Genomic DNA, 17,336 nt, shown 5'->3' with positions numbered 1-17,336 from the left:
CTACTGTGCATCCAGTGAGCAGGGTAAAGGCAGAAATATCTAGCCCTGTGGATGCATTCTACATGCCTAAATCCCAAGGCTACAGACAAAGGAGGTGCTGGACAGTGTGTCCAAGACCTGGCTGGCTTCAATGCCAGCACATCACCTATGTCTGACAAGAACAGGCCTGGACACACTTCCTGATAACCTTAGTCCTTCCATTCTCATTCAGTAGGAGGCGGCATGCTCAGTTAAGTTATAGAATACACAGACAATACCAGGATCAGATATTGACTAAAAACGTGACATCAAATGGCCCATCCAACATGTACATGTTATTTGGGGATCTGCAGATGACCTCCATTTTTATTTGATTTATCATGACTTATTTACCAAACTCACCTGTATTCCAGGTACTGACATCACGCAGACCCAGATGTACTGATGTCTTTCAGGTCTACAAAGCCTTAATTAAGATCTGTTCTACAAGTAATTCACAATTTAAAAGTAAACTCTTAGGGGATAAGGCCCAGTGGTTAAGAGTTAATGTTGCTGTACATATGGGGTCTCGAGCCCCTTCAAGCTCTTCCAGTTCTTTCTCTGATATGTACAACAATGCCAAGCAACCAGAGCTTCCAGGGACTAAGCCACTACCTAAAGACTATACATGGACTGACCCTGGACTCTGACCTCATAGGTAGCAATGAATATCCTAGTAAGATCACCAGTGGAAGGGGAAGCCCTGGGTCCTGCTAAGACTGAACCCCCAGTGAACTAGATTGTTGGGGGGAGGGCGGCAATGGGGGGAGGGTTGGGAGGGGAACACCCATAAGGAAGGGGAGGGGGGAGGGGGATGTTTGCCCGGAAACCAGGAAGGGGAATAACACTCAAAGTGTATATGAGAAATACTCAAGTTAATAAAAAAAAAAAAAAAAAAAAAAAAAAAAAGAAAGAGTTAATGTGGCTCTCGCTGAGGAAATCAGTTCAGTTCCCAGCACCCACGTGAGGCTCACTACTCCAGGGTATCCAACATCCTCTTCCGGCCTCCACTGGCAGCCCCACCCCCACCCAGTGTGCTCTGCCTATACAGACACACATAAATACAAAATCTTAAAATATTCACAAGGTTTTTTTAAGTTTAACTCTTATATCCCACCACTGTGCTGATAAAGATCACCAATGACGGCATTTGTATTTGATAAGCCTTTGTCTCTGTTGTACCCTAGTCCGAGTCCTCTTTCTAGATGTTCCCTTTTCATCTTCAACAGCAAGTCTCTGCAAAAGCTGTGACCGCCTCATGCTTCAGCCCTGCATGTGGCACATCTGGGAAATGACTGGAGGAAGCTGACTCTGGAGCTCATGCTCTCTACAAGCCAGTGGAGTGCTGCCGCCATAGCCACACCCTCTGGGCTCTGCTAGTTCAGTGCAGCCTGGCTCTGTGCACTTAGCAGTGAGTGGGTGTAAACAGCTCTTCTGCATGCTCCGTCTCAGACACAGTTACGGTTTAGCCGGAGAGACAGTTGCTTAGCTTGTGCAAGGCTTGTTGTGGGCCGGGGGTTGGGGACACATGTGACAGTAACAGATACCCATACTCTGTGTCTCCCGAATCTGTGAGGCTCATATACATCTTAAGTGACAACTTCGTGTCCTGGAAGAGGTGCCTAACAGAATGGCCAGTGATTTACAGAGAGGCTGCACAGAGTCTGAGAAGTGTGTATTTATCCGACTCATCCTATCTACCTGGTGCCACTGAGGGAAAAAAGACCCACGACAGAATTCTAACCAGATCCAAAGTCCCCACTTTAAAAGACCCAAACAATGCAATCCTTTGTTCCAGAAGCAGGGTCAAGGCACACTAACTCTTCCAAAGCCACTTAAAAGCCTACTGGAGTCGGAGATGCTTTCCTTTTTGCAAACAGCCTCTTGTTTTCTCAAAGGGCAAACGACGCACAGGAGGAGAAGGCAACAACGTATTGTACACATGATTGATCAAGCAAAAATGTCCCTGCAAAGCTGGAGAGGCAATTCAGAAAGCAAAGAGAATACGGAGTGGTCAGTCCCAGGGTCGGGCATGGCATTTCAGTTTATAAACAGCACTCTAACTCAGAGAGGATGCCCTATGGTACAGAAGAGGCTCTTCTATTTATCCTAGGCTCCCCGAAGCACAGCTCAAGATCCACAGACAGCTATATTGTGACTTAGTCATAAAACACGCCCCACTGTGCCGCCCGTGTACTTAACACAAACCAAACCACTATGTCAGTGCACACTTTTTACACACAACCAGGGCACTGCATGCTAATGTCCTAAGAGCATTCGCTATCATTTTTTTTTTTGTTTTCTTTCAACAGGAAGTATTCACACGTACTTACCATTGTTATCTTGAGTAAACAGACCGTATAAAACATATAGCAATTCTGCCTTTACAAGAGAATCATGAGAGTCTTCATATAAACTCATGATTGTTTTTAAACACTAACAGGATCAGTTCATCAAGTGTGAGGTCGAGACACACTGATGCTGAAGAATCACTTGCTTTGTTTCACTGTTTCAGCTTCACTGCCAGAAACTCTCACAGAAGAGAGAGTGTCCATTTCAGGAGGAGTCTAAGGCAGTTCTAAGAGGGTTCCCCAAATTATTAGTAGCTCTAGACTGAGACATTAGAGCCTGCCCAGTAAAGTGGGGGCCAGGATTCCAAAGTGCCCATCTTGAAGGAAATACAAGCTTGTGTTACAGTTCTCTTTTTAAAGATGTATGTAAGTATGTATGTATGTATGTATGTATGTATGTATGTATGTATGTATGTATGTATGTATATGAGTACACTGTAGCTGTCTTCAGACACACCAGAAGAGGGCATGAGATCCCATTACAGATGGTTGTGAGCCACCATGTGGTTGCTGGGAATTGAACTCAGGACCTCTGGAGGAGCAGTCAGTGCTCATAACCACTGAGCCATCTCTCCAGCCTGATTTGTAGTTCTTTAAAAGGTTGTTTAATTACCTTTTAAACAACTGTATATGGGTGTTTTACTTGTGTCTACTTCTGTACATACATGCATGCAGTGTCCACAGACGCCAGCCAGAAAAGGGCAGGGAGTCACTTGCAAGCGGTATTACAGACAGCTGTGAATGTAGGTGCTGGGGACTGAGTCAGGGTCCTCTGGAAGAACAATCAGGGCTCTAATTGCTCAGTGAGCTCTTCAGCCTTGGCTTAAAGTGCTTTCTTCCTTGTTTGTTGGACATAATCTTGAATAACAGCTAACACACTCTTCTGAATCCCTCTGATGTAAAATGTCTACTGGAAGTAATTCATCAAGAGCCACCATGCATTTACATGGAACTGCGGCAGAACGCAGCGTGCCTGCAACAGCAACAGAAGGGCACCGTGCCTGCAACAGCAACAGAAGGGCGATAACAACCACAGAAAGGCCTTGAGTCGGGATGGATGTTTGAGGACCAGTTTGAATAGATTACATCCAACCACTGGCAGGTGACAATGTCCATCAGGTACAGGACAGGAAATGGGTAAAAAGTTACAGAGCACTGTGGGCACAGTGACATTGCTAAACATGTTTATGACTCCAACTGTGTGCAGGGCCAGGCAATGGAAAGATGAACTCACTACCTGCCGCCTGCCAGAGCCAGTTCCAGCAGGCTGAAAGGCAGGAAGAGCCAGGGTTTACAGGCTCTTCAAACCACTCCTTTTTCAAACTGACTTTTTTGAACAGTCAATTAACTCCCTCCCCTTTTTAAAATTCCCTTCTTATGCCTTCTCTGCCTAAACTGTTGAAAAATGTCATCTCGCTCCCTGGTGTGCCATCTGGTCTACCTGGCTCTGAGCTGCCAGTGCAGATGCTGGGCCACATGTGGATGTTATTGACACTGAATTCATTCAGCACCAAGGGCTCTAGAGCTTACAGCTTTCTGATTGGGGGAATGGAAACTCTGAGAAAATGAGATGGGAGAGAGGCTGAGTTTCAGGACTCTCGTCAAGGTTGTCACCCAATCCTGACAGTTATAGGCACAGACAGAAGTACAGACGGCAGAGTCACCAAAACGACTTAAAATTCTGAATGTCTAAAAACATTTGAGAATATCACTTTTCCCTTCCAAATACTGCTTGAACGGGCTAATAAACTATTCCCCAGTAAAGGTCAAAAAGAAAATGTCTTAAAGACCTGACTTTTAGTGTTCTGAACTTTTTAAGCTTTCATAGGCTTGAACATGAGAAAGTTTCAAGAATTTCAAAATAGTTGGTTCTTTTAGTTAAATTACAGCCTGCCCTTGGCAACTATTTTTTTTTCTTTTATTATTGCATTTAACAAAAGTTGATGCGTCTAGTTAGAACACCCAAAACCAATTCTCCCAAGCACTGGCAGTCAAATGTCTACATTGGGGATGACAATTTACTTACAACCAATGGCTATTGCTTTTATGAAAATGTGTACCAGAACAACTTACAGATGACCTGAAATGAAGTAAACCCACAGTGTGCTTGAGAAGCCTAATGATTGTGTCCGTACACTGCCTGACTCCACGGTTATGTTCCTCTAGCTAGAGACAACTATTTCAACCAGGAGAGACTTTCTCCGCCTCCAGTTAAAAACACCAATGGAAAAGGACCAGGCGGGCTTGTCCTGTTCCCAGGGGTACCTGTTTCATCTGGGGAGCTGGGGGAGGCGCTGTCTTGGGACAGCGTTGTCCAGCTGGATTCCTCATCACTTGGTGCCAGGTTCTGGATCCGATGGAGTGCACAGTCGGTTTTGGCTCCTGTTTTAGGGTGGTCTTTCTTGGTCTCTGGGCTGGATGATACTGTGGCTACTTGGCCATCCTCTGGGCTGGACTGGGGTTTGTTTGGTTTCTGTGGCACCAAGTCACCATTCCCAATGACTACTGGGGCCTGGCCTGGGCCTGGCTGGGCTTTCTCCTCTCCAACCCCTTGGCATGGGCCCAGGTTCTGTCCTAGTTCTCTAGCCGAGGTTTCCAGGTCTGCATAGTAATTGAGGAAGCTCTTAGTTCTCCTGGGCTGGGAGGGCAAAATCTCACAGCCTGAGGACTCCTGTGGGTGGAGATCTTTACCCTCCAGCTTCTCAGAAGTTAAGTTGATGACCGCTGCAGGGCTGAGGTTCTTGTTGGGGTCCTGCTGCCCCTGTTCTGCAGCCTTGCGTAGCTGGTTCTCCCCATTTTTAACCAGCTTGATGTTGGCAGAGCCATTTCCCAGCAGAGGTTGTACGGCTGGATCTGAGAGGCCCATGGCCGCCTGAATATTAGTCAGTGCATATTTTTTCCTGCATTTGGGGGGCGTGCTATTCTTGGCATCTGAGTGTTTGATCTCTGCATTTAATAGTTCATTGTGGGAGGAACGGAGATTAAGGGTATTCGGTGGTGTGGCTGGGCTGTTCCGATTTGCAATGTCTGTGGTTCCGCTGCTTGCCATAAACACTGCCAAGGTGCCGACACCTGAATCAGCTGTGGAGAACAGAAGGGAAATTGGTTGTAAGGCACAGGTCATAAACAAACACCTTAGTGTACAGTATGAGTGACCACTTCTAACAAAAGATTGTAAGAACAACCGCTTCTGTCAATGAGACCTTCTTATAGAAATGACCCATTTTACTTCATAATTTATTCATATGTTAAACAATAGCAAAGAAAGGCTTTATTGTGGAAACCTAAGAGCTAATTAACACAGAAATTAAAAAGTTGTAAGCTCCACATTTTACTTAGTATAAAGAACTAGTTTTTCCATTTTTGTGTTTGAGCATTTTCGTCTAGTCTGCAGTCTTTAACCTCCACAACTTTGGACACTATCCTCTTTCCAAACAGCAACCTCGTATCTTTAGTTTTAAACCTGTAGTTCCTTTTGGCAACATCATCAACAACAACAAAATTCCTTTGACATTCTTTTTGAGCTTCAGTATTCTTAATTAGGTCATTGTTTAATGATGATTTCCCACTAGTTATGTTTTGAGATTGTATTCTGAATACTTAGAAAACCAAAACTCCATTAGAATGTTAGAATGGTAACATCTTTGTGAACATCTTTGATTGGGGCATAGTGCTACTATTTGAAGAGTTTAAAAAAATCTTTGAATAAACAGCCTCATTTCTCAAAAACACAAACAAGTACACATACGCATTCACACATGCACACACAAACAAAACTATTATTACTAGAGATGCAGCCCTGGGCTATAGGCAACATGTTAGAGCTCCCAAGGACTCTGAATGTATTCTACTGAATTAAAATACAGGCTTGGTGTTTGCAGTCATCCTGTGCCCTTGCAACAAATGCCTAGGAAACAAACTGACAGGTGCATTTATCTCAAATGCTCATTGTACCGTCAGAGATGTATTTCATATGTCTCCTGTTAGGAAGAAAGGAAGGATTCTCAGGCTGCTGTCTGTTGAGTGATGGCTTCCTTCTCTGATTCTTGGCCGTCCAGACCTATGTGATCTGCACAGCAGTAGCAGAGGGACCATCACAGCTTCTTCCATTCTTGAAACTGTATTCTGGCCACTCCCTCCCCATCCTGGGCAACCACGGATTCTCACAGAGGAATGGGAAGAATATCCCTGTGGTAGGGAGCTGAGAGGCAGCTTTATAGCATCAAAATACACGGGTTGGCCATTTTAGAAAGAGCCATCACAGCTTCTAGAAGTACCGGTTCACTGCAGGCACTCCTTATTGACAGATGCTCATGGCCCGTGAGACAGTTAAGGGCGGTAATGCCCTTTGGATCCTCTCCTATGAGACTATTATGTATAAAGATCACTGCTAACTTAGGCAGCATTCCAATGACGTCTTGTTTTAAAGTAATAAAAATTATAGTGCTTTGTCGTTTTAAACAATGTTCTGTCGATTAATTTTTACATTTTAAATGACAGACTGTGGACTCACATCAAGTTTTCCTCAAGACTTATCTATGGCATAGAGTTACTTTTATACTCTTAGGTATTTACAGGAACATTACAAGAAAGTGGAAGTCAAGTAGTTTCCCAACGGCATGGTAGACGTTTCTATGAGACTGTTTTATAATGTTAGGTATTGCATCCTGATAGTGTGATTAGGAAAACATTGTAGTTCACTTCCACTCATAACCAAAACTGTTAATAGACAGAAGGCAGGCAGCTTGAGGATTCCTGGCTGAAATGTTGATATTCAGAAGGTGGAAGGCACGTCTGAGAATATGCCTCCTCCCTCAGTTCCTCAACCGACTGCCTATCCCAACCCTCTCACAGGCAAAACAGAAGGGTTGGCCTTAGAACTAAGCACGCAGGCTAATCCTTAGAGGTGGAGGATTGCTTCTGGGAGGCAGTGCATCAGCTAGAACAGATCATGAAATACCTTAAGGTTACCAAAGTTCTGGAAAGCATAAGGCTATGGGAAAGAGGATCCCAAAGTGAGAGGTGATGAAGTTAAGGGTACAGACCCCAAGGTTAGTGGGTGAATGCTAAAGATTCACCCAGGATTCTTGCTGAGTCTAGGATGAATTACTTGTCTGAAAAATGGATTTGCTATGCCTGGCTAATAGAGAACTTTGACAACCACCAGCCCAGTACAGCACTAACAGCGCTCCCTCATTTCCATGTCTTCCAGTTCTAAGCAGTAGAAATAATTCTTACTACAGACGTGTGGAGTGATCAGGTAAGGGAGGGACTAAGAAGCTGCGTCTTCAAGGGCTTCATTATAGGCATCCAGAAAATTCCAAAGGTTGCTGCAACAGGGCAGTCAAGACAATGAAGAGAGGACAGAGGTTGAGAAAGGTCACTTAGAGTCTGACTGCTTTCCAGTTCTCATCCCGTCCCTCTCGACCAGGCCACACTGATTAGGAGGGAGGTGTTCATCAGCCCCTGGATTTAGGGGCAAGACCAAGTTAAATCCAGTGACCTAAACAATATGCTGACTTCCACCTTATCAGCCCCAGATTGACACAAGTGGGTAGAAACTGACCTGTTAAGACATGGCATGAAGAACCAAGTGGGAAAAGCTACCAGGGTGAAGACAGGTGGGGTCCAGGAAGCAATGGGACTCTTAGCTGGGTTTGACTGTTTAGAGGCTATGAGAGCAGAAGTCAGTGAAGAGCTGGCAAGATAGAATAGCATTTGCTAAGAAGTTCAGTCAAAATGATAAAAGAAGAGATGGGCACAGTGAGTCTTCCCTAGCAAGGGTGAATACATGAGGAGGGAGGGGAGAAGGAGATACACACAGAAGGAAATGGCCTTTGGGATCCAGGGTGGGACAAAGTCACAAGAGGGTAAAGAATTGGGGGAAGAAAAGGTCACAGGATTAAAAGTACAGGGAACAAAGGGATAAAGAAGTGTTCTCTGCCCCCTCAAAGAACCCCAGTGATTTGGATGCCTTTAGGCCGGGACCGGGACTGTGAGGGAGCAGTGTTCTGTGGATGGTTCTTAGGCAGAGCTGAAGCTCAGGAGCACTGGAGTCGGAAGGTCAAAGGTCTGGAAGAATGGACTGTCCACACCTGACACACCAAGGCCAGAGGTGAGCAATGCTCTGACTGAATGCGTTCATGGCATCCTTTCCCCTCAAGTCCACTCTTCTGTGAGTCATAGTAGACACCGCCTTTGTAAAGCTCTCTCCTGCTCGAGGCAGACTCTGGGGCTCCCGGCCACTATGCCTTGTGTCTTTAGGAAAACATCTCTAGTGCACTCTGGTAAGTTTGGAGGAAAATGGACTTCTGTCTATGGAAGTGAAGGGCTGCCATGTCCTCTCTTGCACTATAATCTCGGCTTCTTTTGATCTCTCTACTCAGGTGCGAATGTTCATCCTTAGCCTGCTGTATTCCCCTACTAGACTGTGGCGTCCGCAGCCTTCATGGCAGTATATAACAACAGATGTCTGTAGGACAGGAAGTAAATAACACCGAGAAAGCATGTGTTTCATTAACATCTCAAGAAATAAAATGTCAGTCAACTGTGATGGAACATGCCTACAATCCCAGCTTTCCAAGGAATGAGGCAGGAGGATTGTCATGAGTTTGAGAGCAACATGACCCGTATGTGAGACTCAATCCAGCTGGGCTACAGCAAGAGCCTGTCTTAACACCTACCACACTAAATAAATGTCCAGGCAGTTAGTCACTCTGCTCAGTTAACAGAAGATTCTTTTTTTTTTTTTTTTCTGGAAACGGGGATCGATGGTCATTATCTCAGCTTCACCCACACAGAAGCTGAGCAGGCAGGAGTTACATGAAGCCCTTCAATCTAAAATCCAGGTCAATCTGTCTTGCTTCTCCAGTCTCATCTCAAGGAAGTTCTTGCTGAAGTCTGCCATGACTCCAGAGAAGAGAAAAGACTAAGAGAGCTGCAGGTGGATGTTTTGGGACAGAGCTGGCTGCTGTATTTCTCTCTCAAACATGGCTGGTCCTCACAAGTCTGCCTACTGAACCTCACGCCTCCATGCTCCAGTGCAGGGGCCCCAGGAGCCCCAGCCAAAGCTCTGCAGCACATACATGAATGTTCTGGAAGTTTCTGTGGCATCCACCATCTAACTCTGGGTCTTCCTCTATCCTTGCCTTTAACACATCTAGCACCTGCACCTTTAGTAAAAAGGAAGGGAAGAAAATTAAATAGACCAGGACAGCGCATCATACCACATTAGTAAGTCTGGAGAAAACAGGTATTCTCGGTCTAAGCAACGTAAGGATGGCATGGCCTCTCTTGAACACTGATTTCCGCTTCTTTTGGTTTCTCTCGTCAGTGTTTAGGACTCCCCAGCCTGTCGTTTTCAACACTGGAGTCATGCTGGGACTGTGATCAATAGCTTGTGACTTTTAATGAACTCGAGGCTAGCATTTATTTCTTATATCTTCAAGAAGGGTCTTACAGAGCCCAGAATGACCACACACTTGTTCTGCAGTCAAAGGATAACCTTGAACTGTGATCCACCCACTCTACCCAAGTGATGGGACAGGAGTTTACCATCATGCCCTGCCCTCCCGCCTCTTTTTTATATTACCAGAATTTCCGTTTTTATAGTCTGGCATACTTGTGAATTTATTTTCTCATTCATTGAGGATTTACTAAGCATCTACTATTCAGCAGACCCCTCCAGTCTGGAAAGCAACAGTAAACAGGACACGCATAGCTGGTGAGGGATGAACACAAAATGCCAGAGGCCACGGGAACTGGCCTTCCACCCTGAGAGGGACTTTTGTTGGGATCCGGGAATCCACACTCACCACAACTCTCTAATCACAAGTCAGTTGTTAAGACTGTGACTGAGAGTTCATATTGTTGTCAATTTGATAGAGTCTAAAACCAGCTAGGAGACAAATCTCTGCTCAAATCTGTAAGAGACTTTCCCAGGTTGTATACGCAAGGAGACCTACACTAAATATGGTGGCCACCTTCAATCACCATTCCAGGGCCTGGGGCCTTGGACTGAAGAGAGAAAGTGGGGTGTATCAACATTCAGGTCTCTCTCCATTTCTTGGTGGCAGAGGGATTGCAAGCTTCAAATTTCTGCTGCCCTGGCCCTGCTGTGATGGATCTTGCCCTCAGACTGAGAGCCAGAAGAAACCCTTCATTCCTCCCTTGTTTTAGGTATTTTATCACAGCCAGAGAAAAGTAACTAATACAAAATAACTAATATGAAGGCCCAACATTAATTCTAGAGGATCAATTTCTATTTCAGAGATACAGCCAGTTCAGATGTAAGAGAATGACAAAAACGAGTGTCAGACTCTCCCGCATCCCTGAGAAATAACTGTTACCTTTGACACACACGTTCCTCCCTTTCCTGGTAATACAGTCTCCCTCTTTCCTCGGAAGAGAGCCCCCCTGGCACACATTCCCTCTCATTCATTTAACCTTTCCCCCACTACTCTGCTTCAGACATACTGTAACAGTGAAAAAACTGACTATCAATCTAACAAAAAAGAAGGCAGAGACAAAAGATGGACAGAAGACAGTGCTCAGATCCCTGCATAGACTGAGCCTAAATCTGATAAGCCTGGGTTTCTCAGGCCAGCACACTGATGTATCTGGTTATCTTGCTTAAGTCTTGAACCTTTTGCAATCACAATGGCTTCAGGTAAAAACAAATATATCCTTTGAATAAAGCATATCAAGACTAAGTAAACCTGGGCTGGAGAGATGGCTCAGTGGTTAAGAACACTAATTACTTTTTCAGAGGTCCTGAGTTCAATTCCCAATAACCACATGGTGGCTCACAACCATCTGTAATGGGATCCGGTGCTCTCTTCTGGTGTATCTGAAGACAGCTACAGTGTAGTCATATAAATAAAAATAGGCAAATCTTAAGAATAAGTGAACCAGAGCATTTTTAATCCCATAAAGACAGCCCCCTCCACCCGGTGACAAGGGCCCCAGCGCAGGTATAGCCATGTAGGCCCTCCTCTAACTCAGGAATCTAACTGCTGAAGACCTGGGTTGGATCCCACAGTAAGAAGTAGCTGCCCATAATTCTTTCTTTCTGGAGGCCTCTAGTCTCCATTTAAGATGATAAGCTCCCCTTTCTTCAGTGACAGACTGCTCTCTCCTCTCCCCTGTGACATGGGGTGGGGCTAACACATACCCCGAGTAGCACAAAGTGTGCCCAACACTGGAAGAAAACATGCATTTACTTCATTGTTTTTCTTTTCTGCCACAAGATTTTATACTCACTAAGGAATTAGGAGTCAAACTTTCTACCCTGAGGAATGTTTCCTTTTGAATTGTAATGTTTCCTTTTGAACTGAAATGGAATAAATTTTGAAATGAAGTAAAATTAGGTTTCCCACCTCCTCTTCCTTTCAGGAGTGGATGACGAAACCAAGACCTTAATCAGCACAGGTTAGTCATCAACAAATGATACATTTTAAACAGTCCGTTCAACACAGTGAGTGTACAGAACTTCTACTTGTCAGTTATGAAAATGAATATGACATGTTTTTTAAAGCTCTGTATGACTTGGAGAGTGAGAAATTATTGCACTGACTCTTGGTGTCTGAAGTGGGTAAAGGGTCTTACCAAAGATGAATATTTGTGATGATTATACAAGTTTCAAGAAGGGACAGCTGAATTAGATTGAGGGATGGGCAGGAAGCCACTGGTAGCTGCAAAGAAAAATATCATACCAGGCAGATGTGCTGAGCGGCTACTTGGATAATCCAATGCGGAACGGGGCATCTCGGTGAGAACTAGAAAATTATACCGATGTCATCCCTATCCCATTTTAAGGCTACGCCAATGCTTTGGGAAAGCCTCTGTGTCTTTTAGAGGTGAATCTATTTTTAATGACACTCTAGACTTCCACAGTCATGTCTGTTGAACACAGCCAATGCGCAAGCGCAGGAACACTGATGGGACGGAGAAACCAGGCGTGCTGGAAGGGAACATTGAACGCTTTCTTGAGCAAGTGATCCACTGGCTCTTAAGCCAATTTCAAACGGAAATAACATTAAGAAAAAGCAAACAGCGAAATCTATGAAACAGGAAAATCATTTTACTTCGTTGTGCGCTCAGAGGACACTTCTGAGCTCAGCCTGCAAGGACAAACAGAAATTTTCTAGACAGATGACAATGTAAAGATCTAGAAGGTTTGCTTTGAAAAGCTTGCCTGTGATCACAGCTCCCTGGAGCTGGACGATAGAAGACTGAATGAAGGCAGACCTCATCCTGGATGGATGCCAGACCAATTGCCATGTGAATTTCTGGGGTTGGTGTATGGAGCTTAGAACAAGATACACCGTGGAAATAAGACTCTTGATCTTGTAAATTTTGGTACCTGCTATATCAACACCCAACAATATTAGCTTTCTTTTAAAATTAAGTTTGTTAACCGTTTCTGTACCTTACTGTGGAGATCTGAGTAAGAATGGCCTCCACGGGATCCATCAGGGAGTGGGACTACTTGAGAAGGTTTAAGAAGAGGTGTGGCCCTGTGGAAGTGTGTCGCTGAGGGGTAGAACTTGGAGTTTCAAAGCTCAAGCTAGGTCCAGTAGCTCTCTCTCTCTTTTCCTGCTGCCTGTGGATCTAGATAAAGAGCTCTCAGCTACTTCTCCACCAGCAAGTCTGCCTGTGTACCATGCTCCCCGCCATGATAATGGACTAAACCCCTGAAACTGTAAGCCAGTCCCAATTAAACCCTCTTTAAAAGTAAGAGTTGCTGTGGTCGCGCTGTCTCTTCACAGCAATAGAACAGTGACCAAGACACTTATATAGCCACCAAGCAACTTAAAATACCTTCAGAAAGGATAAATGTATCTGAATAAAGAAATACAGAAACGAGAAGATTTCTAGAAGTAACTGACTGCTCTCCCTCCATTTAGATGGAAGAGATTATTTTGTATATTTGCTGGCCTCATTCTTTTTTTTGTTTTGATCTTAAATCTATGTTATTTCATTGACATAAAGGACTCCTAAAAGAAAATATTCTCAGTACTTAAATCGTACAGATTACCTATTGATTATTTATTAAGTGAACTAGTGGGTTTGTTAGACATATTTTCAGGCACACGGGGAGGGATGGGATATAGGAGCCTGTGTAACTCTAAGACAGCTGCAACCTTGGGAAGTCCCACTCCATCATGGGTCACAAGCTACAGGCTGTATAGCAGAACCCTTACCACAGTTAATTTTCCACCCTCCTGTCTACCCAGGACCTGTCTTCCAAGACCATTTGTATGCATGGCACCAGGATGTGTGGTGGCAGAACCCCAGGAGGGCATATGTGACCATCTGTGTTGGTTTGTACATGTGCATCCCAGGGAGTGTCACTATTAGAAGGTGTGGCCTTGTTGGAGTAGGTGTGGCACTGTGGGTGTGGACTTTAAGACCCTCATCCTAGCTTCCTGGAAGCCAGTATTCTGCTAGCAGCCTTCAGATGGAGATGCAGAACTCTCAGCTCCTCCTGCACCATGTCTGCCTGGATGCTGCCATTTCCCCACCTTGATGATAATGGACTGAACCTCTGAACCTGTAAGTTAGCCCTCATTAAATGTTATTCTTTACAATAGTTGTCTTGGTCATGGTGTCTGTTCACAGCAGTAAACCCTAACTAAGACACCCTCCATCCTCTGTATCCCTGGGGAGGGACCACAATCCCATTAAGATTATCTACAATCTCTATTTTATCTTGTTCATTTATTTGGCTTTTCAAGACAGGGTTTCTCTCTGTATCCATGACTGTTCTAGAACTCTATAGACCAGGCTGTCCTCAAATTCACAGAAATCTGCCTTCCTCTCTGCCTTCTGAGTGATGGGGTTAAAGGCATGGACTACCACCATCCAGCTTTGAAAAGATATGTGTATTTGTTTTGAGTTTCTAGAATTACCATATGTATTTAAAGACATATGTATTTAAAACCTACTCCCTCTTCAAACCATGGCAGCACATTTAGGGGCTTCCAAGAATCAGCTTTAAACTTCTGACTCTCCTACCTGGGCTTAATTTTATCACATTTCCCCCCACAGGTTTCTCTTAGTAAAAGTGGATTGGGGGTGGCGGGGTGGGGGGGCGGGTGGTGGCTGGCGGCTGGCGAGATGGCTTGGTGGTTAAGAGCACTTGCTCTTCCAGAGGACCTGGATTCTATTCCCAGTACCCACATTCCCAGCTCCCAATCACCTGTAATTCTAGTTCCAGGGGTTCTCATGTCCTTTCTGATTTCTGCAGGCAACAGGCACATATGTGGTATGCATACATACATGTAAGCAAACAAATACGCACAAAATAAAAATAAACGAATCCTTAGAACAGTACATGTCTTGCCCTTTATATACTAATGCTGAGCTCAGCGTTCACTCGGTGGAAAAATAACGCAAGTTTTATGTAACAGAGGAGGAGGTCTGAGGCTATTTAATGGTAAGGTTAACTTTAGAATTTAAAGACACTGACTCACGCTTAAGTCTAAATGGTTTAAAAACTCAGAATGGGTACCTGTCCAGAAGCTATGAGCCATTTGCCACTTAGCCTTAGAGTTTAACTCAAAGGTCACTGCAACTGCTTCCCCTTATATCACTGTGGGGTCACATCCCACACTGTGTGCAGAGTAGCACCTGCTGTGATGTAAAGAGAGGGACATGCGATAAGATCAAGGCCACCTTCATTAGGCCTGGAAGTAATCAGGGTCATGGAGAATCCTGAATTGGGGAACTCAAGTCCTGATAAACCCTATGACCAGAGAAGCTGTTTACAAAGATTCAACAGCGATACCTTCTCTTCTGCCCACAGGGCAACAATCAACAGACAATGCCAGGTGGTGACAACTGAGCTTTAATTTCCTGCCATAACCAACTATAATCTTTCTGCATGACACTGATGATAACTAACAATATACATGTAGTTAATTCAGATAACCCTTTCTTTTTATAAACACTTTTTCTACTATAGTATAAGGAACAATGAGAATTTTAAAGTGCTATTTTAGTAAAGCATGAGTTTATCTAAAATAACCCTCTATCTTACACATTATCAAGTTCTGACATGCAACCGTTTCTGTGTGTTCAAGTGTATAAAACCATATCTGACCTGGAAGTACTTCTGACATGGATCGCTGGGCGCCAGCAGTGGTGCAGGAAACGGGTTATAATTTGCAATCTAAAATTGAAAAAAAATTAAGATGTTAGAACCTCAAATTACAAAGCATAAGGAGAAATAGGCTCAGGACTAAAATTCCTCCCAATTACAGTTGAAAGTTAAAAACAAAAACAGGGCAGATTATGCATAAACGTTTGCTGACTTGTAACTGTTCACACCACTTTTCATTTGAATTTCATTTGCCATATAACTGCAGTTTCCACACTAAGGTCTCTGCCCACCCCAGGCATGTCTGCCTGTCTCAAGCTTCCAGTGTATTTTCTCACCAAACACACACACACACAGAGCAGAAGCCGCTAAGAAGAAAAAGAATTGGCCTTGTGAAATTAGAATCGTGGTAATTTTTTTTAAAGATCTGACAAAAATGATCGTTAGGAGAATGTTCTATATAGAAAGAGCTCCTTGAAATTATTAAGAAAACGAACAAGTTTGCAGATGAGTGGGCCAAAGGTGGGGATAAGATCAAGACACAAAACCAAGTGTTCAGCAGACAGAAAGAGATCAGTTCAAAGAAAGGAAATGGCAGCCTGAAGCCCAGCAGCTCTGCTGTGTGAGACTTCAAGGACTGGGAGGCACGAGACCTGTAAAGCAAGGCAAGGACACCGGAAATCAGAAACGTCAATCTTCCCGATGGCATTAAAAGTTGTCAAATGCTTTGGAGGGCTACTTATAAACCTCTGAGGAACTGTGAGGTGGCCGGGACCCGCTGCTGGACCAGGCCACCCCTAAGATTCTGCAGGGAATCTCGCATGGCATCTGCTTCAGTAGCCATGAAAGTCCAGTTTGACCAAGCTGTGCTTGGGTGGGTGGCTGGCTTGCTGCACTGGGAGACATGTGCATCCCAACAGAGCAATGTGTTGCCAATAGAAAAATTCAGTGGCTCTGGGTGTGCAGATAGGAAAAGCACATTAGGGTGTCTCACTGAGAAATGAACATTATGCACCACACCATGGCCCGCTCTAACTTGAGTAAAACAAACAAACATACATACATACATACATACATACATACATACATACAAACATACATACATACATACATACATACATTCATATTTTTCATCTTACGGGGGCAAAGGCTGATGTTAAGTGCCCTCCACTGTTGTTTTCCATGTTACCTTTTGAGACAGTTCTCATCTCTCAGTGAACACCAAGCTCAACAACTGGCTATACTGGTGGCCAGTGAGCTCCACGGACTGGCCTGCCTCTCTGCTGTTGCTCCCTTGACATCTATTTCCCCCTCCCCACCAGCCCAATGCCAATGCTAGAGCTACAGACATGCTGTAAACACGACTGGTGTTTACACAGGTACTAGGAATCTTAATTCAGAGTCTCACATTTACGCGGAAAACATGTTACACTTTGATCCATCTCCCCAAGGCCTAATTTGAGTAAAATTAGGCATGTACACAAGTACAGACAAACAAACACACACTCACACAAACATGTCTTTTCAGAGACGTTTTCCTAAATAGGGGCTGAGAGGATCGCTCAGTAAGTACTTGGCATAAAAGCATGAAAAACTGCTTTGATCCCCTAAACTCACAAACAAACTAACAAACAAACCAACCATTATGGTGTATGCTTTAAAACCTGTGCTGGGGAGGTAAAGACAAAAGAATGCTGGCCAGCCACCCTAGCCGAATTAGCAAGCCCCAGTTCCAAATGCGTGACCCTACCTCACAAAACAAAGTAAACGGTTTTTAAGGAAAGACTGTTAAGGCTGACCACTGGCCTAAATACAGACACACAGACACAGACACAGACACACACAGACACACAGACACAGACACA

General features: G+C 44.3%; 1 protein-coding gene across 19 annotated transcripts in view; it reads right to left on the bottom strand.

Moving 5' to 3' along the window:
- Positions 1–17,336, bottom strand: part of Apbb2 (amyloid beta precursor protein binding family B member 2) — a 383,293-nt gene that overhangs the window by 146,500 nt on the left and 219,457 nt on the right. For all 19 annotated transcript variants that reach the window (XM_063273105.1, XM_063273114.1, XM_039092527.2 and 16 more), the window contains 2 exons: positions 15,475–15,543; positions 4,635–5,450 (listed from right to left, as the gene is read on the bottom strand). In XM_063273105.1, coding sequence (XP_063129175.1) covers positions 4,635–5,450; positions 15,475–15,493 — 835 coding nt within the window. In that variant the 5' untranslated portion in view covers positions 15,494–15,543. The remainder of the gene's footprint in view (positions 1–4,634; positions 5,451–15,474; positions 15,544–17,336) is intronic.

This window comes from Rattus norvegicus, chromosome 14 (genome assembly GCF_036323735.1).
Source record: "Rattus norvegicus strain BN/NHsdMcwi chromosome 14, GRCr8, whole genome shotgun sequence".
NCBI lineage: Eukaryota > Metazoa > Chordata > Mammalia > Rodentia > Muridae > Rattus > Rattus norvegicus.
The sequence above is the reverse complement of the archived record's forward strand: the minus strand, read 5'-3'. Positions and strand labels throughout refer to the sequence as shown.